This window comes from Oncorhynchus gorbuscha, linkage group LG06 (assembly GCF_021184085.1).
Source record: "Oncorhynchus gorbuscha isolate QuinsamMale2020 ecotype Even-year linkage group LG06, OgorEven_v1.0, whole genome shotgun sequence".
NCBI classification, from domain to species: Eukaryota; Metazoa; Chordata; class Actinopteri; order Salmoniformes; family Salmonidae; genus Oncorhynchus; species Oncorhynchus gorbuscha.
Window position 1 is genome coordinate 90,476,499 of NC_060178.1, and position 26,804 is coordinate 90,503,302.

Here is a 26,804-nt window from a genome sequence, read left to right on the forward strand (position 1 = left end):
GATCAAATTAAGATCCTATATCTGTATGTGGGAATTTAATTTCCACTGTGTGAAACGACTCAGGATTTCACTAACAAACATAGTTTAATTAATTCAAGTAATGATAACAAAGACTAAAAAGGTCCTTCCAACGATATTGTTCAATGAAAAAAATATTGTTTTATAGCTGCCTATACCAATTCCATACAGGTTTCTTTGAAACATTGTCTTTTCAATCAATCATTCGCTTTATTGTCTCAATTGGAAATGTGTAGTGCAGTCTGGGAAAAAACTACTTTAAAACAACCACAATAATAAAACAAAGTGTAGGCTACTGTTTGAACCATCCTGCACACCACAAACAGACAGATTCAGACTGTGGATGGTTGTATTATACCTCACTAATACTCTAATCAAATCTCTAATACCTGCTATGTGGATATGAATGTGAATGGCTTCGCTGCATACCACAGCATACCAATAACCATAACCTCTGTGGCGGGCACTCCAGACATGGGTTCAAATACTATTCAAAATCATTTTAAAATACTTGTTCTGGGCTTAATTGAGCTTGCCTGGTGCAATGGAAGTATGGAACCAATAGAATTGTCACAAAAGAGCAATACCGCACCCACCTACTACTCCAGGCAGAATAAACAAATGTACTTGAAAGATGTCAAATAGTATGTGAACCCAGTTCTGCTGGGCTAGCGCTCGTCTTAGCTGAGACCCTCTAGAATGTTTGATTGGCCTCATAAGCAGATGCCTTACACATTAAATTGACAATCGAATACAGACACATACAAGAATAAAGGGATGGGAGGATAAAGGTTTTTATAAACTGGGTGGTTCCAGCCCTGAATGCTGATTGGCTGAAAGATGTGGTATATCAGACCGTATACCATGGATATGACAAAACTTGTATTTTTACTGCTCTAATTACGTTGGTAACCAGTTTATAATAGCAATAAGGCACCTCGGGGGTTTGTGGTATATACCATGGCTAAGGCATGTGTCCAGGCACTCCACGTTGCGTCGCGCATAAGAACAGCCCTTATAATGGTAATATACCACAACCCCTCGTGCCTTATTGCTTAAATGACCTCTTCTCTTCTCCTATAATTACATCAGTCATCATTATATACACTTTTTCCCCCTTCACACACCACACAGTCATATGCACACACATACACGCACGCACACGACACAGTCGTAGGCACGCACGCACACACGCAAATCACACTTGCTCAGCTATCTTTATGGCATCATTGTGTTCAGTAGAGTAGCAATGAAGTTTAGAAGTTTAGTTGAGATGGTACTCTATTTCTTCCTTGTGACAGACGGACAGTGAGGGGGAGGGAAATGATTGTACATTAAATTGTGTTTTAAAAAGAAAATAACAAGGATTAGCAGTAAATCCTGACTGAGCCTCATGCCATCATCCTGGTACTGTCCCAAGTGGCACCCTAGTCCCTATATAGTGCACTACTTTTGACCAGGGCCCATAGGGATTAGTGTGCCCTGAAATGCAGAACGAAGTCACAAAGTCATCTGCACTGTTTTTCTTTTTCTTTCCTGGCAGCTAGACACTTAATCCAACTAAGATTACTGCAGATAATCCTTCTAAATGCATCGGATTAACAATCAGTGAAATTACCCAATAGATTTATCGAATCTCAGTGAGATTAAGACATACAGCAGCTCCACCTGTTTTTCAAAGCACGCCTGGGCCATTCCTGGTCGTTACTCGCTAATAACAGAATTATGTACACTGGTCTATGAGAAACACAGACACACACACACACACACACACACACACAGAGACACAGAGGAACAGAAACACACACACAAACACAGTCAGTCACACCCTGCGGATCAATAGCTGAGACAAATCAAGCCTCATCCCAACTCCCATCTCTCACTGCATTTAATGAACTGCTTAGCAGTACATTGTGTGATAGTGTGTTGAATGCAAAATGAATGGTAAGATAAACAAAATGGCATCATGGTTGAAAAACCAGTCTCTGTACGGGAGGTCTGGCTGCTATAAGAGACTACCTCCCGTCTCTGTACGGGAGGTCTGGCTGCTATAAGAGACTACCTCCCGTCTCTGTACGGGAGGTCTGGCTGCTATAAGAGACTACCTCCCGTCTCTGTACGGGAGGTCTGGCTGCTATAAGAGACTACCTCCGTCTCTGTACGGGAGGTCTGGCTGCTATAAGAGACTACCTCCCGTCTCTGTACGGGAGGTCTGGCTGCTATAAGAGACTACCTCCCGTCTCTGTACGGGAGGTCTGGCTGCTATAAGAGACTACCTCCCGTCTCTGTACGGGAGGTCTGGCTGCTATAAGAGACTACCTCCCGTCTCTGTACGGGAGGTCTGGCTGCTATAAGAGACTACCTCCCGTCTCTGTACGGGAGGTCTGGCTGCTATAAGAGACTACCTCCCGTCTCTGTACGGGAGGTCTGGCTGCTATAAGAGACTACCACCAGTCCCCGAACAGGGAGGTCTGGCTGCTGTAAGAGACTACCACCAGTCCCTGTACGGGGGGTCTGGCTGCTATAGAGACTACCACCAGTCCCTATACGGGGGGTATGGCTGCTATAAGAGACTACCTCCCGTCCCTGTACGGGGGGTCTGGCTGCTATAGAGACTACCACCAGTCCCTATACGGGGGGTATGGCTGCTATAAGAGACTACCACCAGTCCCTGTACAGGGAGGTCTGGCTGCTATAAGAGACTACCACCAGTCCCTGTACGGGGAGGTCTGGCTGCTATAGAGACTACCATCAGTCCCTGTATGGGGGGGTCTGGCTGCTATAAGAGACTACCACCAGTCCCTATACGGGGGGGTATGGCTGCTATAAGAGACTACCACCAGTCCCTGTATGGGGGGGTATGGCTGCTACAAGAGACTACCACCAGTCCCTGTACAGGGAGGTCTGGCTGCTATAAGAGACTACCTCCAGAATCTGTACGGGAGGTCTGGCTGCTAGAAGAGACAACCTCCAGTCTCTGTACGCGAGGTCTGGCTGCTATAAGAGACTACCTCCAGTCTCTGTACGGGAGGTCTGGCTGCTATAAGAGACTACCTCCAGTCTCTGTACGGGAGGTCTGGCTGCTATAAGAGACAACCTCCAGTCTCTGTACGCGAGGTCTGGCTGCTATAAGAGACTACCTCCAGTCTCTGTACGGGAGGTCTGGCTGCTATAAGAGACTACCTCCAGTCTCTGTACGGGAGGTCTGGCTGCTATAAGAGACTACCTCCAGTCCCTGTACGGGGAGGTCTGGCTGCTTTAAGAGACAACCTCCAGTCTCTGTACGGGGGGTATGGCTGCTATAAGAGACTACCACCAGTCCCCGAACAGGGAGAGCTGGCTGCTGTAAGAGACTACCACCAGTCCCTGTGTGGTGGAGGGTCTGGCTGCTATAAGAGACTACCACCAGTCCCTGTACGGGGGGTCTGGCTGCTATAAGAGTCTACCACTGGTCCCTGTATGGGGGGTATGGCTGCTATAGAGACTACCACCAGTCCCTGTATGGGGGGTCTGGCTGCTATAAGAGACTACCACCAGTCCCTATACGGGGGGTATGGCTGCTATAAGAGACTACCACCAGTCCCTGTACAGGGAGGTATGGCTGCTATAAGATACTACCACCAGTCCCTATACGGGGGGTATGGCTGCTATAAGAGACTACCACCAGTCCCTGTATGAGGGGGGGGTCTGGCTGCTATAAGAGACTACCACCAGTCCCTGTATGGGGGGTCTGGCTGCTATAAGAGACTACCACCAGTCCCTGTATGGGGGGTCTGGCTGCTATAAGAGACTACCACCAGTCCCTGTATGGGGGGGTCTGGCTGCTATAAGAGACTACCACCAGTCCCTGTATGGGGAGGTCTGGCTGTTATAAGAGATGACCACCAGTCCCTGTATGGGGGGTCTGGCTGCTATAGAGACCACCACCAGTCCCTGTACGGGAGGTCTGGCTGCTATAGAGACTACCCCCAGTCCCTGTACGGGAGGTCTGGCTGCTATAAGAGACTACCACCAGTCCCTGTATGGGGAGGTCTGGCTGCTATAAGAGACAACCACCAGTCCCTGTACAGGGAGGTCTGGCTACTGTAAGAGACTACCACCAGTCCCTGTATGGGGGGGGGGGTCCTGCTGCTATAAGGGACTACCACCAGTCCCTGTATGGGGGGGTATGGCTGCTATAAGAGACTATTACCAGTCCCTGTACAGGGAGGTCTGGCTGCTGTAAGAGACTACCACCAGTCCCTGTATGGAGGGGGTCTGGCTGATATAAGGGACTACCACCAGTCTCTGTACAGGGAGGTCTGCCTTCTATAAAAGACGACCACCAGTTCCTGTTATAGGGGGGGTTATGGCTGCTATTAGAGAGTTCCACTAGTCTATGTACGGGGAGGTCTGGCTGCTACTAAAAGAGACTACCACCAGTCCCTGTATGGGAGGTCTGGCTGCTGCTAAAATAGACTACCACCAGTCCCTGTATGGGAGGTCTGGCTGCTGCTAAAAGAGACTACCACCAGTCCCTGTATGGGAGGTATGGCTGCTGCTAAAAGAGACTACCACCAGTCCCTGTATGGGAGGTGTGGCTACTGCTAAAAGAGACTACCGCAAGTCCCTGTATGGGAGGTCTGGCTGCTGCTAAAAGAGACTACCACCAGTCCCTGTATGGGTGGTCTGGCTGCTGCTAAAATAGACTACCACCAGTCCCTGTATGGGAGGTCTGGCTTCTGCTAAAAGAGACCACCACCAGTCCCTGTATTGGAGGTCTGGCTGCTGCTAAAATAGACTACCACCAGTCCCTGTATGGGAGGTCTGGCTGCTGCTAAAAGAGACTACCACCAGTCCCTGTATGGGGGGGTCTGGCTGCTATAAGAGACGACCACCAGTCCCTGTATGGGGGGGGGGGTCTGGCTGCTATATAAGCTTACCACTCCTGGATCTCACTTTACTCAAGGAGCAGATCTTATTTGACTCCACACACACACTCTTTCTTCGCAATGCACGCACACACACACACACACACACACACACACACACAAGCCTCTCATTCCTGGACTCCGCATTAAAGCAGCAGCCAGTTTAATCTCAGTTGAATCAAGGCTTCAGTGTTTGTAGACAGCTTTAACAAGATGAGTCAGTGACTGGGCTAGGAATGAAAGTCCAGGAACTTAGAGGAGGGATGAAACAGAAAAGTACACGGATCCTGATTAATGACGACAAGAGGCAAAGCAAAAGGGGGGAAAATGAAAAACAAGGACATACTGTAGCTGGCAGGGAGGTAGGATAGGATTGGGGGCTGTGCCCAGATATCCAGTATGGTGGTGGTAGACATTTGCCCCCCTCCATGTAGACACTACTCTTAACAGCAGGTTACATAGTGCCATCTGCCTGATCAGACAGGGAGCTAGTCCATTAATGTCCACCCTCCAACTCTACAAACAGATACACACAGCCCCCTCCTGCCCTGCTCTCTCTCTCCCGCGACAGCTCACTACCCCAGGTGACATATTGAGCACCTGCTGTTCGACCTCTGTCTAAACATAATTAAGGAAGAATTAGAAACTCAATGATCCTAATAATTTAACTGTAATAGGAGATTTAAATCACCCTGAAGTCCTGATAAAAGCTGAGGAGGAGCTGTGGAAAGCAGCACTATGTTACACACACACACCAGTTTAGATTTTTCTGCGTGGATTCAGAAGTTAAATTAATTCTGTAAGAGTGAAATGAACACTCAGTGGTGTAAAATAACCCCATTGCTGGTGTTAATAACCACAGGTATTGTTATTGAGAGTAAAACAGTCCCATCAAAACTACACCTATCACTATCATATTTCCCAGCATGCTATGCAGGTAGATTACTTTTTAGGATTGTTTTTAATATCTGCGTATTTGCATGTACGTTAATTAATTGGTTAATCTTATGTTACACAAAGAAAAATAACATACTTTTTAATCCAATCAGTTAGATTTATTGCCCCCATTATTGAAATGGTTGTTCTGGTTTAAATGATTTAGGTAGTGTTTTTTATGACAGTCATTCTGAATGCAGGTTGCGCATTAATAAAAATGCAAACTGTTGGATACACCACTTTGCAAGCCAGGATAATGTGACTTGCAGGTCTGATGTGGTATGTAAACCTGGAGTTTCCTAACACCACTGTGTTGGAGTAAAACTAGGCCATCAACTAGGCCAATAAGTAAGGTCTTAGGATACATGTAATGTATTGTTTCATTTGAATGATAGAATTAGCCCAGAAACTCACTTGGTGAAAGACACAGGTTTAAAATGAAAGACTTCAAATAATGTCTCTGTCACTAACAAATACAGTCATGGGTGTTGACTCTAGAATTTCCTCAAAAAGAAAAATGGCACCCTAGGAAAAATGCAAATTAGGATTTAAACCATAAAGTGTAAAAACAACTAGGGATACACCGATATGACATTTTTGCCCGATACCGATATCCGATATTTAAAAACTTTAGCGGCCTTTTAAGCATTCTAGTACAGTTAAATAGTTAACACACACACACATGGACGCAGTGGTCTAAGGTACTGAATCTCAGTGGAAGAGACGTCACTTCAGTCCCTGGTTTGAATCCAGGCTGTATCACATCCGGCCGTGATTGGGAGTCCCATAGAGAGGTGTACAATTGGCTCAGCGTCGTCCGCGTTTGGCCGGGGTAGGCCGTCATTGTAAAGAATAATTTGTTCTTAACTGACTTACCTAGTTAAATAAAGGTTACACACACACACACACACTGACCAAAACGTTATTTTGTTGGCATTTACGTATGTCCCCATTACCAGTAAAACATCATCAAAACCTATTTCTTTCACTTACTTGCTGTCCTGTTTCGTTGTTCATTTGTTCAGTCGTTTCATTCTCAACCAGAATTTCATCATACATGTCAAGCAGTGAAGGTTCAGCTCTGTCTGTCTGTGGCCTCTCTTCCTCAGTGTGCACTGTCACTGTGTCCGTTTCCATCTTGTCCAGCTGTGTATGTAACATTTCACGTAAACCTTGTTTCTTATCTGCATCGAAGTAGTGGTCCTTGTACTTAGCACCGAGCATGGTGGCGACACAGTAAACAGGCTCAGAGAGAATACAACCAAATTTCTTGTTCACAGCCTCGGGTACTTTTGTAAGTTTTAACCCCACGGTCTGTCTGCAGTTTTGTTGATCAGGCGGTTGTTTCCCTCTGCTGGTCTTGTTTGGTTCTATCCCTCTCTCTCCCCCTCCCCTTTCACTCTCTCGCTCTCTCTTCTCTCTGTCGTCCGCTCCTGCTCCCAGCTGTTCCTATTCCCCTAATCATCATTTAGTCTTCCCACACCTGTTCCCGATCCTTTCCCCTGATTAGAGTCCCTATTTATTCCTTTGTGATCCGTTCCTGTTCCATCGGTTCCTTGTTTTGTATTCACCATGCTGTGATTGCGTTTCGCCCTGTCCTGTCGTGTTTTTTTGCCGTGATTGTGTATCACCCTGTCCTGTCGTGTTTTGTGCCTTCTTCAGACGCTGCGTGTGAGCAGGTGTCTCAGTCGACTACGGCCTGCGCCCCCGGCGACCTGCAGTCTGTGGCCGCTTCTCCAGTTGTTTTCCCTACAAGTCTAGAGGATTTCAGTTATTCCGTTTTGAGCATTAATAAACTCTGTTTCTGTTAAGTCGCGTTTGGGTCCTCCTTCACCTGCATGACAGAAGGAACCGACCAAGGAATGGACCCAGCGACTTCAGACGCTCGTTACACTGCCGTCGAGATCCAAGGAGCCATGCTCGGCAGACACGAGCAGGAATTGTCTGCTGCTCGCCATGCCGTGGAGAACCTGGCTGCTCAGGTTTCCGACCTCTCTGGACAGTTCCAGAGTCTACGTCTCGTGCCACCTGTTACTTCCTGGCCTGCCGAGCCTCCAGAACCTAGGGTTAATAACCCACCTTGCTACTCCGGGCAGCCCACTGAGTGCCGCTCCTTTCTCACGCAGTGTGAGATTGTGTTCTCTCTCCAACCCAACACATACTCTAGAGAGAGAGCTCGGTTGCTTACGTCATTTCACTCCTCACTGGCCGGGCTCGAGAATGGGGCACAGCTATCTGGGAGGCAAGGGCTGATTGCTCTAACGATTTCCAGAACTTTAAAGAGGAGATGATTCGGGTTTTTGACCGTTCAGTTTTTGGTGGGGAGGCTTCTAGGGCCCTGGCTTCCTTATGCCAAGGTGAACGGTCCATAACGGATTATTCCATTGAGTTTCGCACTCTTGCTGCCTCTAGTGAGTGGAACGAGCCGGCGCTGCTCGCTCGTTTTCTGGAGGGACTCCACGCAGTGGTTAAGGATGAGATTCTCTCCCGGGAGGTTCCTTCAGATGTGGACTCTTTGATTGCTCTCGCCATCCGCATAGAACGACGGGTAGATCTTCGTCACCGGGCTCGTGGAAGAGAGCTCGCATCAACGGTGTTTCCCTGCTCCGCATCGCAACCATCTCCCCCCTCTGGCTTTGAGACTGAGCCCATGCAGCTGGGAGGGATTCGCATCTCGAATAAGGAGAGGGAACGGAGGATCACCAACCGCCTGTGCCTCTATTGTGGAGTTGCTGGACATTTTGTTAATTCATGTCCAGTAAAGCCAGAGCTCATCTGTAAGCGGAGGGCTACAGGTGAGCGCAACTACTCAAGTCTCTCCATCAAAGTCCTGTACTACTTTGTCGGTCCACCTACGCTGGACCGGTTCGGTGCTACATGTAGTGCCTTGATAGACTCTGGGGCTGAGGGTTGTTTCATGGACGAAGCATGGGTTCGGAAACATGACATTCCTTTCAGAGAGTTAGATAAGCCTACGCCCATGTTCGCCTTAGATGGTAGTCATCTTCCCAGTATCAGATTTGAGACACTACCTTTAACCCTCACAGTATCTGGTAACCACAGTGAGACTATTTCTTTTTTGATTTTCCGTTCACCGTTTACACCTGTTGTTTTGGGTCATCCCTGGCTAGTATGTCATAATCCTTCTATTAATTGGTCTAGTAATTCTATCCTATCCTGGAACGTTTCTTGTCATGTGAAGTGTTTAATGTCTGCCATCCTCCCGTTTCTTCTGTCCCTACTTCTCAGGAGGAACCTGGCGATTTGACAGGAGTGCCGGAGGAATATCATGATCTGCGCACGGTCTTCAGTCGGTCCCGAGCCAACTCCCTTCCTCCTCACCGGTCGTATGATTGTAGTATTGATCTCCTTCCGGGGACCACTCCTCCTCGAGGTAGACTATACTCTCTGTCGGCTCCCGAACGTAAGGCTCTCGAGGATTATTTGTCTGTGTCTCTTGACGCCGGTACCATAGTGCCTTCTTCCTCTCCGGCCGGGGCGGGGTTCTTTTTTGTTAAGAAGAAGGACGGTACTCTGCGCCCCTGCGTGGATTATCGAGGGCTGAATGACATAACGGTTAAGAATCGTTATCCGCTTCCCCTTATGTCATCAGCCTTCGAGATTCTGCAGGGAGCCAGGTGCTTTACTAAGTTGGACCTTCGTAACGCTTACCATCTCGTGCGCATCAGAGAGGGGGACGAGTGGAAAACGGCGTTTAACACTCCGTTAGGGCATTTTGAGTACCGGGTTCTGCCGTTCGGTCTCGCCAATGCGCCAGCTGTTTTTCAGGCATTAGTTAATGATGTTCTGAGAGACATGCTGAACATTTTTGTTTTTGTCTATCTTGACGATATCCTGATTTTTTCTCCGTCACTCGAGATTCATGTTCAGCACGTTCGACGTGTTCTACAGCGCCTTTTAGAGAATTGTCTCTACGTAAAGGCTGAGAAGTGCTCTTTTCATGTCTCCTCCGTTACTTTTCTCGGTTCCGTTATTTCCGCTGAAGGCATTCAGATGGATTCCGCTAAGGTCCAAGCTGTCAGTGATTGGCCCGCTCCAAGGTCACGTGTCGAGTTGCAGCGCTTTTTAGGTTTCGCTAATTTCTATCGGCGTTTCATTCGTAATTTCGTCAAGTTGCTGCCCCTCTCACAGCTCTTACTTCTGTCAAGACGTGTTTTAAGTGGTCCGGTTCCGCCCAGGGAGCTTTTGATCTTCTAAAAGAACGTTTTACGTCCGCTCCTATCCTCGTTACTCCTGACGTCACTAGACAATTCATTGTCGAGGTTGACGCTTCAGAGGTAGGCGTGGGAGCCATTCTATCCCAGCTTCCAGTCTGACGATAAGGTTCATCCTTGCGCTTATTTTTCTCATCGCCTGTCGCCATCTGAGCGCAACTATGATGTGGGTAACCGTGAACTGCTCGCCATCCGCTTAGCCCTAGGCGAATGGCGACAGTGGTTGGAGGGGGCGACTGCCTTTTGTCGTTTGGACAGACCATAAGAACCTTGAGTACATCCGTTCTGCCAAACGACTTAATGCCCGTCAAGCTCGTTGGGCGTTGTTTTTCGCTCGTTTCGAGTTTGTGATTTCTTACCGTCCGGGTAGCAAGAACACCAAGCCTGATGCCTTATCCCGTCTGTTTAGTTCTTCTGTGGCTTCTACTGATCCCGAGGGGATTCTTCCTTATGGGCGTGTTGTCGGGTTAACAGTCTGGGGAATTGAAAGACAGGTTAAGCAAGCACTCACGCACACTGCGTCGCCGCGCGCTTGTCCTAGTAACCTCCTTTTCGCTCCTGTTTCCACTCGTCTGGCTGTTCTTCAGTGGGCTCACTCTGCCAAGTTAGCTGGTCATCCCGGTGTTCGAGGCACTCTTGCGTCTATTCGCCAGCGCTTTTTTGGCCGACTCAGGAGCGTGACACGCGCCGTTTCGTGGCTGCTTGTTCGGACTGCGCGCAGACTAAGTCGGGTAACTCTCCTCCTGCCGGTCGTCTCAGACCGCCCCATTCCTTCTCGACCATGGTCTCACATTGCCTTAGACTTCATTACCGGTCTGCCTTTGTCTGCGGGGAAGACTGTGATTCTGACGGTTGTCGATAGGTTCTCTAAGGCGGCACATTTCATTCCCTCGCTAAACTTCCTTCCGCTAAGGAGACGGCACAAATCATTATTGAGAATGTATTCAGAATTCATGGCCTCCCGTTAGACGCCGTTTCAGACAGAGGTCCGCAATTCACGCCACAGTTTTGGAGGGAGTTCTGTCGTTTGATTGGTGCGTCCGTCAGTCTCTCTTCCGGGTTTCATCCCCAGTCTAACGGTCAAGCAGAGAGGGCCAATCAGACGATTGGTCGCATACTACGCAGCCTTTCTTTCAGAAACCCTGCGTTGGGCAGAACAGCCCCTGGGCAGAATACGCCACAATTCGCTTCCTTCGTCTGCTACCGGGTTATCTCCGTTTCAGAGTAGTCTGGGTTACCAGCCTCCTCTGTTCTCATCCCAGCTTGCCGAGTCCAGCGTTCCTCCGCTCAAGCGTTTGTCCAACGTTGTGAGCGCACCTGGAGGAGGGTGAGGTCTGCACTTTGCCGTTACAGGGCACAGACGGTGAGAGCCGCCAATAAACGCAGGATTAAGAGTCCAAGGTATTGTTGCGGCCAGAGAGTGTGGCTTTCCACTCGCAACCTTCCTCTTACGACAGCTTCTCGTAAGTTGACTCCGCGGTTCATTGGTCCGTTCCGTGTCTCCCAGGTCGTCAATCCTGTCGCTGTGCGACTGCTTCTTCCGCGACATCTTCGTCGCGTCCATCCTGTCTTCCATGTCTCCTGTGTTAGCCCTTTCTTCGCACCCCCGTTCGTCTTCCCTCCCCCCCCCCGTCCTTGTCGAGAGCGCACCTATTTACAAGGTACATAAAATTATGGACATGCGTTCGGGACGGGGTCACCAATACCTAGTGGATTGGGAGGGTTACGGTCCTGAGGAGAGGAGTTGGGTTCCGTCTCGGGACGTGCTGGACCGTTCGCTCATCGATGATTTCCTCCGTTGCCGCCAGGATTCCTCCTCGAGTGCGCCAGGAGGCGCTCGGTGAGTGGGGGGTACTGTCATGTTTGTCATTTATTGTCATGTCTTGTCCCTGTGCTCCCCATGCTATTCGTTTCCCTCTGCTGGTCTTGTTTGGTTCTATCCCTCTCTCCCCCTCCCCCTCTCACTCTCTCGCTCTCTCTTCTCTCTGTCGTCCGCTCCTGCTCCCAGCTGTTCCTATTCCCCTAATCATCATTTAGTCTTCCCACACCTGTTCCCGATCCTTTCCCCTGATTAGACTCCCTATTTATTCCTTTGTGATCCGTTCCTGTTCCATCGGTTCCTTGTTTTGTATTCCATGCTGTAATTGCGTTTCGCCCTGTCCTGTCGTGTTTTTTGCCGTGATTGTGTATCACCCTGTCCTGTCGTGTTTTGTGCCTTCTTCAGACGCTGCGTGTGAGCAGGTGTCTCAGTTGACTACGGCCTGCGCCTACCCGAAGCGACCTGCAGTCTGTGGCCGCTTCTCCAGTTGTTTTCCCCTCTACTATCTAGAGGATTTCAGTTATTCGGTTTTGAGCAGATTTCACTTTTGAGTTGTCTCGCTGAAATGTTCTTACTCTTTCAAATGACTGCTCAACTTTAACTTATTTAGTAGTTGGAAGTGTGCGATTAGTATTTTTCTGCTTTTGTTCTGTGTAGCGCTATATTTTTCGTAGTGTTTTATACGTCATCTACTTACGTTATATATGTACGCACGCCATCTACTTACGTTATATACGTATGCACGTCATCTACCTACGTTATATACGTATGCAAGTCATCTACCTACGTTATATACGTATGCACGTCATCTACTTACGTTATATACGTATGCACGTCATCTACTTACGTTATATACGTATGCACGTCATCTACTTACGTTATATACGTATGAACGTCATCTACCTACGTTATATACGTATGCACATCATCTACCTACGTTATATACGTATGCACGTCATCTACCTACGTTATATACGTATGCACGTCATCTACTTACGTTATATACGTATGCACGTCATCTACTTACGTTATATACGTATGCACGTCATCTACTTACATCATATACGTATGCACGTCATCTACTTACGTCATATAGGTATGCACGTCATCTACTTACGCTATATAGGTATGCACGTCATCTACTTACGTCATATAGGTATGCACGTCATCTACTTACGTCATATAGGTATGCACGTCATCTACTTACGTTATATACGTATGCACATCATCTACTTACGTCATATAGGTATGCACGTCATCTACTTACGTCATATAGGTATGCACGTCATCTACTTACGCTATATAGGTATGCACGTCATCTACTTACGTCATATAGGTATGCACGTCATCTACTTACGTCATATAGGCATGCACGTCATCTACTTATGTTATATACGTATGCACGTCATCTACTTACGTCATATAGGTATGCACATCATCTACTTACGTTATATAGGTATGCACATCATCTACTTACGTTATGTACGTATGCACATCATCTACCTACGTTATATACGTATGCACGTCATCTACCTACGTTATATACGTATGCACGTCATCTACTTACGTTATATACGTATGCACGTCATCTACTTACGTTATATACGTATGCACGCCATCTACTTACGTTATATAGGTATGCACGTCATCTACTTACGTTATATAGGTATGCACGTCATCTACTTACGTTATATAGGTATGCACGTCATCTACTTACGTTATATACGTATGCACGTCATCTACTTACGTTATATACGTATGCACGTCATCTACCTACGTTATATAGGTATGCACGTCATCTACCTACGTTATATAGGTATGCACGTCATCTACTTATGTTATATACGTATGCACGTCATCTACTTACGTTATATACGTATGCACGTCATCTACTTACTTCATATAGGTATGCACGTCATCTACTTACGTTATATACGTATGCAAGTCATCTACTTACGTTATATACTTATGCACGTCATCTACTTACGTCATATAGGTATGCACGTCAGCTTTGACATCGGTTTTGCACATCGGCGTTAAACTAGACATTGGGCCAATACCGATGTTAGCATTTTCAGCTAATATCGTCCGATTCCAATATGCTCACCGATAGATCGTTCATCCCTAAAATCAACACCCCAAAATGATTCACTGTAACAGTACAGGTGTTAGTTTCCTACACTGAGAAAGTGTAACAGCGTCAGCATTAAGAAAAGTGAGTCCAGTTTACTCTAAATCAAGTGTTATGTTTTACACTGTAGGTGTTGCATATTACTCTACAGTAGAGCTATGCAAACACCACAATCAAGTTCATTTGAACACGTTAAGAGTTACACGTTAAATCTTTAAAGCTTTCAAAAGTGTTATTTTAACACCAGTTCAGTGGGACTCATATGTTCACTGAGAATAGTGTACATTTTACACTGTCAGAGTTAAATGTACACCATTGAGTTGGCTGTGCAGACAGCACACACACAGGGCATACACACAGAGAACACACACAGAGCACACAGCACTATGTCACACAGACATGAAATGTTCTCCTGAAGTTTTTTAATTGTTAGTGAAATTAGAAAAGCCAGAAAGTCATGTTTGTATTCCAAATAATGTTTTAGCCTTTGTTTCCACAGGTTAGCCTCAAGAGAGACTTGTATGAGTTCAGATGGAATTTTAAAAATTACGGAGTGTTCCTTGGTAGTCTTAAACAAATCTACTTTGAAACAAAAGTATACATCTCACACACATGGTTATGCGCTTAAAAAATATATAACATTTTGTGTTTGCATCCCAATATTACACCTTATATACATCACAGAAGACTGAAATATAACAAAACCATTCAACATAAATTCACTGGATTTTAGTGGGTAATTTTTAAATAATGTTTATTAGTTATGAAATTATAAAAAGTATTTATAGCATTCAACCCATGAGGCCACTAGAGGGCGATTTGGTCATTTGACTGCAGGAAAGGGGCTACATATTTTAGATGCAACAATTACAGTGTAAGCATTATGTTTCTGCTTTCTCGGCTGATATAGAACAATAAACATTCCAGCTGGCCGTATGCATCCATACATAAAAGACACAGGCAAACCGACACTTCCCCTATGCTAATATTCTGTGGTATTTGGGTCTTTTGAGTGTGAGTACAGATGCTGCTGGCTCCAATAGAGGTTATGTACCAAGATACTAATGTGCATAAAAACATCTGGTTACACAGGAGACAGTAATAACCATTGAGATCAAATCTATCAATCTCTCTCTACAGTAATAACACAATCTCTCTCTACAGTAATAACACAATCTCTCTCTACAGTAATAACACAATCTCTCTCTACAGTAATAACATAATATATATAAATAATAATATATGCCATTTAGCAGACGCGTTTATCCAAAGCGACTTACAGTCATGTGTGCATACATCACAATCTCTCTCTACAGTAATAACACAATCTCTCTCTACAGTAATAACATAATCTCTCTCTACAGTAATAACACAATCTCTCTCTACTGTAATAACACAAGCTCTCTCTACAATAATAACACCATCTCTCTCTACAGTAATAACACCATCTCTCTCTACAGTAATAACATAATATCTCTCTACAGTAATAACATAATATCTCTCTACAGTAATAACACAATCTCTCTCTACAGTAATAACATAATATCTCTCTACAGTAATAACACAATCTCTCTCTACAGTAATAACACAATCTCTCTCTACAGTAATAACATAATATCTCTCTACAGTAATAACATAATATCTCTCTACAGTAATAACATAATATCTCTCTACAGTAATAACATGATATCTCTCTACAGTAATAACATAATATCTCTCTACAGTAATAACATGATATCTCTACAGTAATAACATAATATCCCTCTACAGTAATAACATAATATCCCTATACAGTAATAACATAATATCCCTCTACAGTAATAACATAATATCCCTCTACAGTAATAACATAATATCTCTCTACAGTAATAACATAATATCTCTCTACAGTAATAACATAATATCTCTCTACAGTAATAACATAATATCTCTCTACAGTAATAACATAATATCTCTCTACACTAATAACATGATATCTCTCTACAGTAATAACATGATATCTCTCTACAGTAATAACATAATATCTCTCTACAGTAATAACATAATATCTCTACAGTAATAACATAATATCCCTCTACAGTAATAACATAATATCCCTATACAGTAATAACATAATATCCCTCTACAGTAATAACATAATATCCCTCTACAGTAATAACATAATATCCCTCTACAGTAATAACATAATATCCCTCTACAGTAATAACATAATATCCCTCTACAGTAATAACATAATATCCCTCTACAGTAATAACATAATATCTCTCTACAGTAATAACATAATATCTCTCTACAGTAATAACATAATATCTCTCTACAGTAATAACATAATATCTCTCTACAGTAATAACATAATCTCTCTACAGTAATAACATAATCTCTCTACAGTAATAACATAATATCTCTCTACAGTAATAACATAATATCTCTCTACAGTAATAACATAATATCTCTCTACAGTAATAACATAATATCACTCTACAGTAATAACATAATATCTCTCTACAGTAATAACATAATATCTCTCTACAGTAATAACATAATATCTCTCTACAGTAATAACATAATATCTCTCTACAGTAATAACATAATCTCTCTCTACAGTGCACTGCCACTTCCATAGACATATTGTCTTCACATTTAAAATCACCACTAAACCTCTATGATGCTGCCGATGGCTTTTCAAAAGTAATATCAATGACTGAACTGTTCAAACTAAGAATGGACTAGAAAGGACTCAAATATTCAGCCGAGGGAGACGGTAGAAGAGCGTGGTATTGAAACACAGCGGTTTCGTATTTTGGCCTTCGCTGGAAATTAGTAAAGGTAGCCAATGAAACAACACTGGGGGAAAACTGGGGGGAACCGCTAGACAAGGCTACATTTATTTCTGAAACCATGTTTGCTTGACATGATCGCAGTGTGAGGGTACTCGCTGCCGATAACGGTGGGTTCACTATCAATTTGCTCCATTATAAGGGATGGACCAACCATCCTCACAACTAACAATAATTGGAACACAATCCTATCACCAAAAAATGCATGGGTCCCTATTCTGCTATTTAGCACAATGTTTCATATTGTTCTGGCTCTCTGCCATTCAGTAAGTAGATGGTAAGTAACACAGGTGCTCTGCCATAGGTTGGTGTGAAAACCAACAGACAAGGAAGTGAACTACTTACTATTCTGCTAATCTCTCAAACCACCTGTCAGAATAAAATACCAGTAAGAGAACAACACACACACACAAACACAATTAGCGAGCTACAGATAACGGGCTGTTAATTAACCAGACTACTAGTAACCACATTACTCTTACCTCTACATTAAAAACATACGCTCACATCATTCACTGTATCCCACACAGGCCCACAAAAAGTGTGGCCCTCAAGGCAAGTCTTAGCAGCCAAATCCTGAAATAGGAATGATGTTTTCTCTCACCCCACAATGAACTACTACAGAACTCCTCAAAGTCAATGATTCACCATATTTGTTTCTATGACCCACAATCCACCAATCAATCCAACAAGAGTCAGCACTTTACACCCACCACCACTAGAGGGCAGCAAACTCATAAATCACACTGACTGCGTGTTGTAAGTTTGTAGCGTGAAAAAACGTTCCATAGATGTTGAAAAACCACAGCTTTGCTGATTTCACACACTCTGAACTGTTGAAAGGTAATTTATAAAGCACCTTACCAGAAATAACAGACACAAAAAAAACATGGTTTTGCTTGTTTCACAGCTTCCTACATTAAACTAGTGAAACTCCATTTTAAAAGCACCTTACCAGCATTAACAAACACAGACAAACTGCATGTCATGAGGTTGTAGTGTGAAACAACTGTTCACCATAGGCATGGCTTGTTTCATAGATATCAGCATTAACAAACACAGACAAACTGCATGTCATGAGGTTGTAGTGTGAAACAACTGTTCACCATAGGCATGGCTTGTTTCATAAACATCAGCATTAAAGCAGTGCAAACGTATTTAGCCATAGTTTGACAAACTCCTGCATCAAACCAATGTAAATGAATAACAAAGCATCGTACCTGCGTTAACTATGGCATCGACCTCGAGGATGGTGATGTCACCCTTGTAGAGAGATACTTTGTCTCTCAGAAGGTCCTTCCCTTCCTCTTCCTCTGTCACTAGAAACAACAAGAGCAGGGGTTTGTTCATTAGCTACACTGTACAGGTACTCTTAAAGACAGGACCAGAAATAAGGACAGATTACTCGTTTTTTTAGCTTAGTTCTTCTTGTCACTGTCCTTGTGGAATACTGTACATCTGGAATGAGCCATATCATTGTTGTTCTATAGACTAGTGCATTATTGAGGGTTTAAAAGAGTAAACGTATAGGCACAAACACACAGCCTGCCAGCAAGCCAGACAGACCAACACACAGACAAACACAGACAGACAGACAAACAAACACATTAACAGACTAACAGACATACAGTGCATTCGGAAAGTATTCAGACCCTTTCCCTTTTTCCACATTTTGTGACGTTAAAGCCTTATTCTAAAATGGATGAAATACACTTACAATCTACACACAACGCCCCATAATGACAAAGTGAAAGCAGGTTTTTAAAAATGTTTGCAAATGTATTAAAAATAAAAAAACAGATACCTTCTTTACATAAGTATTCAGACCCTTTTCCATGAGACTCGAAATTGAGCTCAGGTCATCCTGCTTCCAATGATCATCCTTGAGATGTTTCTACGACTTGATTGGAGTCCACCTGTGGTAAATTCAATTGATTGGACATGATTTGGAAAGGCGCATACCTGTCTATAGAAGGTCCTACAGTTGACAGTGCATGTCAGAGCAAAAACCAAGCCATGAGGTCAAAGGAATTGTCCATAGAGCTCCGAGACAGAATTGTGTCGAGGCACAGATCTGGGGAATGGTACCAAAACATTTCTGCAGCATTGAAGGTCCCCAAGAACACGGTGGCCTCCATCATTCTTAAATGGAAGATGTTTGGAACCACCAAGACTCTTCCTAGAGCTGGCCTCCCGGCCAAACTGAGCTATCGGGCGAGAAGGGTCTTGGTCACGGAGGTGACCAAGAACCCGATGATCACTCTGACAGAGGTCCAGAGTTTCTCTGTGGAGATGGGAGAACCTTCCAGAAGGACAACAATCTCTGCAGCACCCCACCAATCAGGCCCTTATGGTAGAGTGGCCAGACGGAAGCCACTCCTCAGTAAAAGGCACATAAAAGACTCTCAGACCATGAGACACAAGATTCTCTGGTCTGATGAAACCAAGATTGAACTCTTTGGCCTGAATGCCAAGTGGCACGTCTGGAGGAAACTTCGCTCCATCCCTACGGTGCATCATTCTGTGTGGATGTTTTTCAGCGGCAGGGACTAGGAGACGAGTCAGGGTCGAGCGAAAGATGAACAGAGTAAAGTACAGAGAGATCCTTGATGAAAACCTGCTCCAGAGCGCTCAGGACCTCAGAATTCCAACAGGACAATGACCCTAAGCACACAGCCAAGACAAAGGAGGAGTGGCGTCGGGACAAGTCTCTGAATGTCCTTGAGTGGCCCAGTCAGACTTCAACCTGATCAACATCTCTGGAGACCTGAAAATAGCTGTGCAGCTATGCTCCCCATCCAATCTGCAGAGAAGAACGGGAGAAACTCCCCAAATACAGGTGTGCCAAGCTTGTAGCATCCTACCTAGATTGATGAGAGAAAAAATGATTTAATACATTTTAGAAAAATACTGTGAAGTAACAAATGTGGAAATGTCAAGGGGTCTGAATACTTTCCGAATGCACCATACATAGATACACACAACTGGGGTAAGGGTATGTACTGAAAATATGAGAAAAAGTCACCAACTTCAAGCAGATTCATATGTGTACAAATTCACAAAAGTGTTCTGCTCACAGGAGGCTGGTGAGGGGAGGACGGCTCATAATAATGGCTTGAATAGAGTGAATGAAATGGCATCAAATACCATTCCATTCATTTAAGCTATTACTATGAGCCACCTGTGGTTCTGCTAAATATGCCAACCGACATTTCAGATCGAATCTACAAAACCCCCCAAAACAGCTTCAAAATAATACTTCCACATTTTTATCACTGTGGCACACACACACACACACACACACAACTAAATCAATTAATCTTTCATCAGTGAATTCAGTGTCAGGCATCAGATCATGATAATCACATCAGGAATGTGTTCCAAAATGGCATACTACTGCAAATATAGTGCACTACGTTTGACCAGGATCTTATGGGTCTAATGTAAATAAAGACTGGGCAATTAACATTTATTCCTACAATACAGTCAGTACCACATGCCTGCAGGGTGTGTGTGTGTGTGTGTGTGTGTGTGTGTGTGTGTGTGTGTGTGTGTGTGTGTGCGTGTGCGTGTGCGTGTGCGTGTGCGTGTGCGTGTGCGCGTGCGCGTGCGCGTGCGCGTGCGCGTGTGTGTGTGCGTGTGTGTGTGTGTATAACATGTATCTATACAGGTACTGGCTGGCCTACCCTCCTAGACTTTGATAGTTTTTTGTTATATTATCCTATTTATGTATTCATTAATTTTACTACAGTAAATGTTTTATTTTATGCACTTTTGAGATTATTCTTGTAATGAAAAGCACCTTACAAATGTAATGTATTATTATTACCGTTATTATGTGGCCAAACTAGTCTGTGTCAAAGTGTAGTCTAGTCAAGAGATAAATTGTACAATCTGATATAAAAACTTTAATCATCACAGGCATTGACAACTCGACGATAACATTTTATTTTCCAAGACAATGCTAACTTTATAAGCGAGTTGGGCAAACTGAAAAGATTACAGGCTTGGATTGATTCCTCTGTCCTTGTCGTTTCCCTTGAAGGGCAGTTGTCTTTTCGCATGAATTAAACATCACAGGGTTGATGGATGGGAGGGGTTGAGTGGAGCTGAAGGATGGGACTAAAAACAAATAAAAGATAACTATTGTAAAATATGCTGTGTCCATAAAATGTATATAGTATGTATAAACTGGAAGTAGAAGCCTAAGTGTTGTTGTCCATTAGTTTACTCCAATTAGGGGAGGGGTGGTATGGTTAGGGGGAGAATAAAGGAACATACACTACCGTTCAAAAGTTTGGGGTCACTTAGAAATGTCTTTGTATGTCTTTGTTTTAGAAATCTGCTGTTTCCAGCTAGAATAGTCATTTACAACATTAACAATGTCTACACTGTATTTCTGATAAATTTGATGTAATTTTAATGGACAAAAAATTTGCTTTTTTTTTAATTTAACAAAAACATTTCTAAGTGACCCCAAACTTTTGAACGGTAGTGTATATATTTTTTTATATATACAGTACCAGTCAAAAGTTTGGACACACCTACTAATTCCAAGGTTTTTCTTTATTTTTGCTATTATATACATTGTAGACTAATAGTGAAGACTTTAAAACTATGAAATAACCCATATGGAATCACGTAGTAACAAAAAAAAGTGTTCAACAAATCAAAATATATTTGAGATTCTTCAAAGTAGCCACCCTTTGCATTGATGACATCTTTGGACACTCTTGGAATTCTCTCAACCAACTTCATGAGGTAGTCTCCTGGAAAGCATTTCAATTAGCAGGTGTGTTCCTTGTAAAAAAGTTAATTTGTGGAAATTCTTTCTTAATGCGTTTGAGCCAATCAGTTGTGTAGCGACAAGGTAGTAGTAGTATACAGAAGATAGCCCTATGTAGTAAAAGACCAAGTCCATATTATGGCAAAAACAGCTCAAATAAGCAAAGAGAAATGACAGTCCATCATTAATTTAAGAGATTAAGGTCAGTCAATAAAGAACATTTCAAGAACTTTGAAAGTTTCTTCAAGTGCACTCGCAAAAACCATCAAGCGCTATGATGAACCTGGCTCTCATGAGGACTGCAGAGGATAAGTTCATTAGAGTTACCAGCCTCTAAAATTGCAGCCCAAATAAGTGCTTCATAGAGTTCAAGTCACAGAAACATCTCAACATCAACTGTTCAGAGGAGACTGCGTGAATCAGGCCTTCATGGTCTAATTGCTGCAACAACAAAAGGACACCAATATGAAGAACAGAGTTGCTTGGGCCAAGAAACACGAGTAATGGAGATTAGACCGGTGGAAATCTGTCCTTTGGTCTGATGAGTCCAAATTTGAGATGTTTTGTTCCAACCGCCGTGTCTTTGTGAGATGCAGAGTAGTAAATGGATGATCTCCGCATGTGTGGTTCCCACGGTGAAGAATAGAGGTGGTGGTGTGATGGTGTGGGGGTGCTTTGCTGGTGAAACGGTCAGTGATTTATTTAGAATTCAAGGCACCCAACCAGCATGGCTTAACTAGCATGGGTACAAAGCATTCTGCAGCAATACGCCATCCCATCTGGTTTGCGCTTAGTGGGACTATCATTTGTTTTTCAACAGGACAATGTCTCAACACACCTCCAGGCTGTGTAAGGGCTATTTGACCAAGAAGGAGAGTGATGGAGTGCTGCATCAGATGACCTGGCCTCCACAATTACCCGACCACAACGCAATTGAAGGAAGGAAAAGCAGTCAACAAGTGCTCAGCATTTGTGGGAACTCCTTCAAGACTGTTGGAAAAGTATTCCAGGTGAAGTTGGTTGAGAGAACGCCAAGAGCTGTCATCAAGGCAAATGGTGGCTACTTAGAAGATATATTTTGATATGTTTAACATTTTCTTGGTTACTACATGATTACATATGTGTTATTTCATAGTTTTGATGTCTTCATTATTATTCTACAATGTAGAAAATATTTAAAATAAAGAAAACCCCTTGAATGAGTAGTTGTGTCCAAACTTTAGACTGGTACTGTATATCTTTTGTATATATTTACAAAAATATATATATATGGGAGGTTGGAAATGATGCAGCCAATTACATTTATGGAAGCCACAAAAAAAACTAACCGCAGTGTGACACAGAGGCTAAGAGATATTTACATGTTAGTCATTTAGCAGACGCTGTTACTATTAATGGGAGTGCATTACACAGAGCGGCAAAGTTGCTTTGCTGGTTGTCATAAGCGTAAGATGGTGGCCTTGAAGGGTTATGTCAATCTTATGACAGTGTTATTAAGCTGTTATGTCATGAGGTTACAAGTAAAAGCAATCATTTAAAGGCTAGAGTTGAAGATTGAAATTGGAAAGTTGTTCCCTTTGAATGTCTCTTCAGGTGAACTAGCTTATTCATTGTTCATCGCTTAGTGTGATTATTAGTCAGCAGTCTCCACATCAATAGGCTCAGGCTCTGGTGGGGATCTCTGGACCTGTTCCAATACTTTAGAAATGCATCCTTCCTTCCTTGTTTCCTTGAGATAAGCACATATTTTTTAGTGATTGGATAGATGTAAGGTCACTTTCACCAATACTCTACCAATTCAGACTTGTGATTACTTCAAGAAAGTAAGGAAGGAAGGAAGGAAAGGAGGAAGGAAGGATTTTCTGAAGAATTCGAACAAGGCCTCTGAGTGTATCTCTCACCTTCTGTACTCTGAGACTGCTTCCAGGTGTTGATTTGGTCCAGAGGTACATATTCAGACCGACGGTACTCCTTACGCCTCTCCTCCATTGACATATTCAACACTCTGTCTGAAGAGAAGAATAAATAGACCATTTTAGAACAAACTACTCCATTTTAGAACATAAGTCAATTTTAGAACAAACTACTCAATTTTAGAACATAAGTCAATTTTTGAACAAACTACTCCATTTTAGAACATAATAGTCCATTTTAGAACAAAAATGTAAATTTAAGTAACAAAGTAACAAAAACAAAAAATTGTCACACAAACAAATGAGTGAGCGTGGAATATCATAGGAGGACAGTCTGGACATCCAGGCTCAGAATATTGTTACAGCACCAGAGAGAGGAGTTTAGCGATTGAGGCGAGATGAGGTGAGCTAGGTTCCCAGATTTCTGCTGGGAAATGTTTGTCTGATGAGAGCATTGTTACATGTTACCAGCACTTCATGTATTTTCCTGCATTTATGGCAGTATACTACCTGCTAGTGATGTATACATTAAAAAAATGTTTTAAAGTGAATTCATTAATATAATGCAGGAAGTTGTGTTTGTAAAACAAAGTTTTCAAGTAAGACTTGAAATAAGTGACATGATTTTCAGGTGAGGCTGAGCTAAGAATATTACAGTCACTATATAAGCCACTCCATAAGCCACTCCACCCCCTCCCGCCACCCCCCATATGGTTAAAACTGTTAAACATTTTCCTCCATTCCCCAGACGGATGTAGTTTTTTCTACATAAATGACTAAAGGAGGGGAAAAGCTTTAACTGGTCATTAAACACAATAGTGCGCTTTGGTTTACAGCCCTACAAAGGTCTGTCGCTCTCACAAACAAATTTTCACCGGACTACTTATAACTTATACATACAATGTGATGAGAACTGAAGAGAGAGGGGGAAACACTGAAAGATCTGGTCTGCATTACTATTCATTACTAACAAAAAGGGAGTTATTTCAGCTCTTTGATTACGTCAGAGATTGTTCTACCTGCCATCCCTGTTTATACGGTGTGTGGAGGTGAACAGCCAGTGAAGAGTGCATATGATACGTCAAACTTACAAAACAGAGCAGGGGAGAACCTTGATTACAGTTGGTGGGCGGCAGGTAGCCTAGCGGTTAACAGCACTTGGCCAGTAACCAAAGGTTGTTGATTCGAAATCTTCGAATCAATCTGCAGAAGTGCCCTTTATTTTATTTTTTTATGTAGCCTTTATTTAACTAGGCAAGTCAGTTAAGAACAAATTCTTATTTTCAATGACTTGGACGACGCTGGGCCAATTGTGCACTGCCCTATGGGACTCCCAATCACAGCAGGATGTGATACAGCCTAGATTCAAACCAGGGACTGCAGTGCCTTAGACCACTGCGCCACTCGGGAGCCCCCACTTGAGCAAAGCACTAAATCCTACTTGCTCCTCCTGCCAGTCGCTCTGAATAAGAGTGCTTGCTAACTGACAAAAATGTAAACGTAAAGTGCCTTATAGTAACATATTGTAAGCTAGAATGAGAGCATCTGTGACTAGGCCTAACACTTTATAATGGTGTGACTAGGCCTAACACTTTATAATGGTGTGACTAGGCCTAACACTTTATAATGGTGTGACTAGGCCTAACACTTTATAATGCTGTGACTAGGCCTAACACTTCATAATGGTGTGACTAGGCCTAACACTTTATAATGGTGTGACTAGGCCTAACACTTTATAATGGTACAGAATTCTTAGAGATGACGATTGTTTTGTAAAAGCCTACTGGGCAGTGGGTTGTGTGTGGGCTACATCTTGCCTGGTTCACATTAGAGTAATAAATATATACACTGCAGTATGCTAATCTACCGGACCTGAGGAAAGTGTTTAAGAATGGTTAGAGAAAATAGACAAATAAAACACTCTTAAGCCCATGATAAATCCTGAAAACATTGTAACTATAACAGTTATTATTACCTCTCTATATCTATGTAGCATAATGTGTTATTCATAATAATAAACTAGTATCATAGACAACACATTGGGCTCATATTACACATAAGCTAACTGTTTACAATAGCCCCTTCATGCCATGATAGACTTAGCTACCTACCTACCTATTTATTTATCAGCCGGGCTCTTTCTTGAGAGCCATTGTCATTCATTCTAACAGGTGAACTTGCAGAAATACACGGCCTACTAGACAAGCCTCGAGTAGCTGCTGTATTGCCTTGCTAAAGTCTCCAAACGCACCGTGTGTATATATGTGTGTAAACTAAACGTGGGTTACTGTTATGACAGCAGCGGTGTGGTAATTGTGCGTTTGTCTTATATGGTTCGGTACCAGGCAGAGGCACAGGCGCATCCTGCTTAGCGCAACATCTGTAGGCTTCGCGGGCTCGCATATGTCGGGATGCTGGTGTATGTAGCCAGCCCTATAATAAGTGCCTTATAATCAACAGCCGGTGCTCACCGATATCCTGGACTGTCAGATAGATAGTCTATGTGAGACGGTCAAGCTGTAAAGGCATGGGAGACATGGAGAGAGATGATGGTACAGATTCATTGTAATGGTCCCCAACCCCAAAATAAGTCTTCTTACCTTTCTCTGTCTTCCAGTCCTTTTTCTTTCTGCTCATGGTGCCGTGGTGATAGGACTTGGAGTTCGTGTTTTTTGACTGTGGCAACCCCAGACTCGAAGCGTATGGTAGGACCGGTGAACTGAAAGAGAAAGTAAAACAACCCCGGAGCTAGCAGCTTAACCCACGACGTCTCTCTCACCTGTGAAACTGTCAAGATTTCTATGGACCCCAGTAATGCAGGCTCGATGCAACCTAGCCTGATGAGCCCCGTAAATTACGTTGTTGGAATCACGGCCAAGCGATTGGCTGTCGGAGACGAGGAAGTAGATGTGCGATAGGAGCGACTGATGTGGCAGTCAGAGTGATTGGCCACAATAGTGGAATTTGCTGTTCGCCTTCAAAATAAAGTCCCCCATTGAAACGGATCCAAACGGATACAAATAGTGGAATAATGCCATATTTGGAATAGATAATGCTAAACAAGTTTGGACTGTTGTTATATAACTTACAAATACATACAATAATTTATTAATTTGACAATGAACTGTCAATGAAAAAAAAACAGTTAAATGTATTAGACTGCACAATTGCAATGGGGGAATACATATATGCACCATACAACCTTATCAACTCTTTGCT

General features: G+C 43.4%; 1 protein-coding gene across 1 annotated transcript in view; it reads right to left on the reverse strand.

Annotated features, from left to right (window-relative positions):
• The window catches only part of macrod2 (mono-ADP ribosylhydrolase 2), a gene marked incomplete at its 3' end in the record, with an annotated part of 1,344,506 nt that extends 1,318,090 nt beyond the window's left edge, over positions 1-26,416 (reverse strand). Inside the window, exons 1-3 of the mRNA XM_046354831.1 lie at positions 26,186-26,416; positions 23,574-23,681; positions 18,107-18,205 (exon numbers count right to left, since the gene is read on the reverse strand). Of these exons, the coding sequence (XP_046210787.1) occupies positions 18,107-18,205; positions 23,574-23,681; positions 26,186-26,222 (244 nt within the window). The remainder of the gene's footprint in view (positions 1-18,106; positions 18,206-23,573; positions 23,682-26,185) is intronic.
• Between the last annotated feature and the right edge of the window lie 388 nt (positions 26,417-26,804).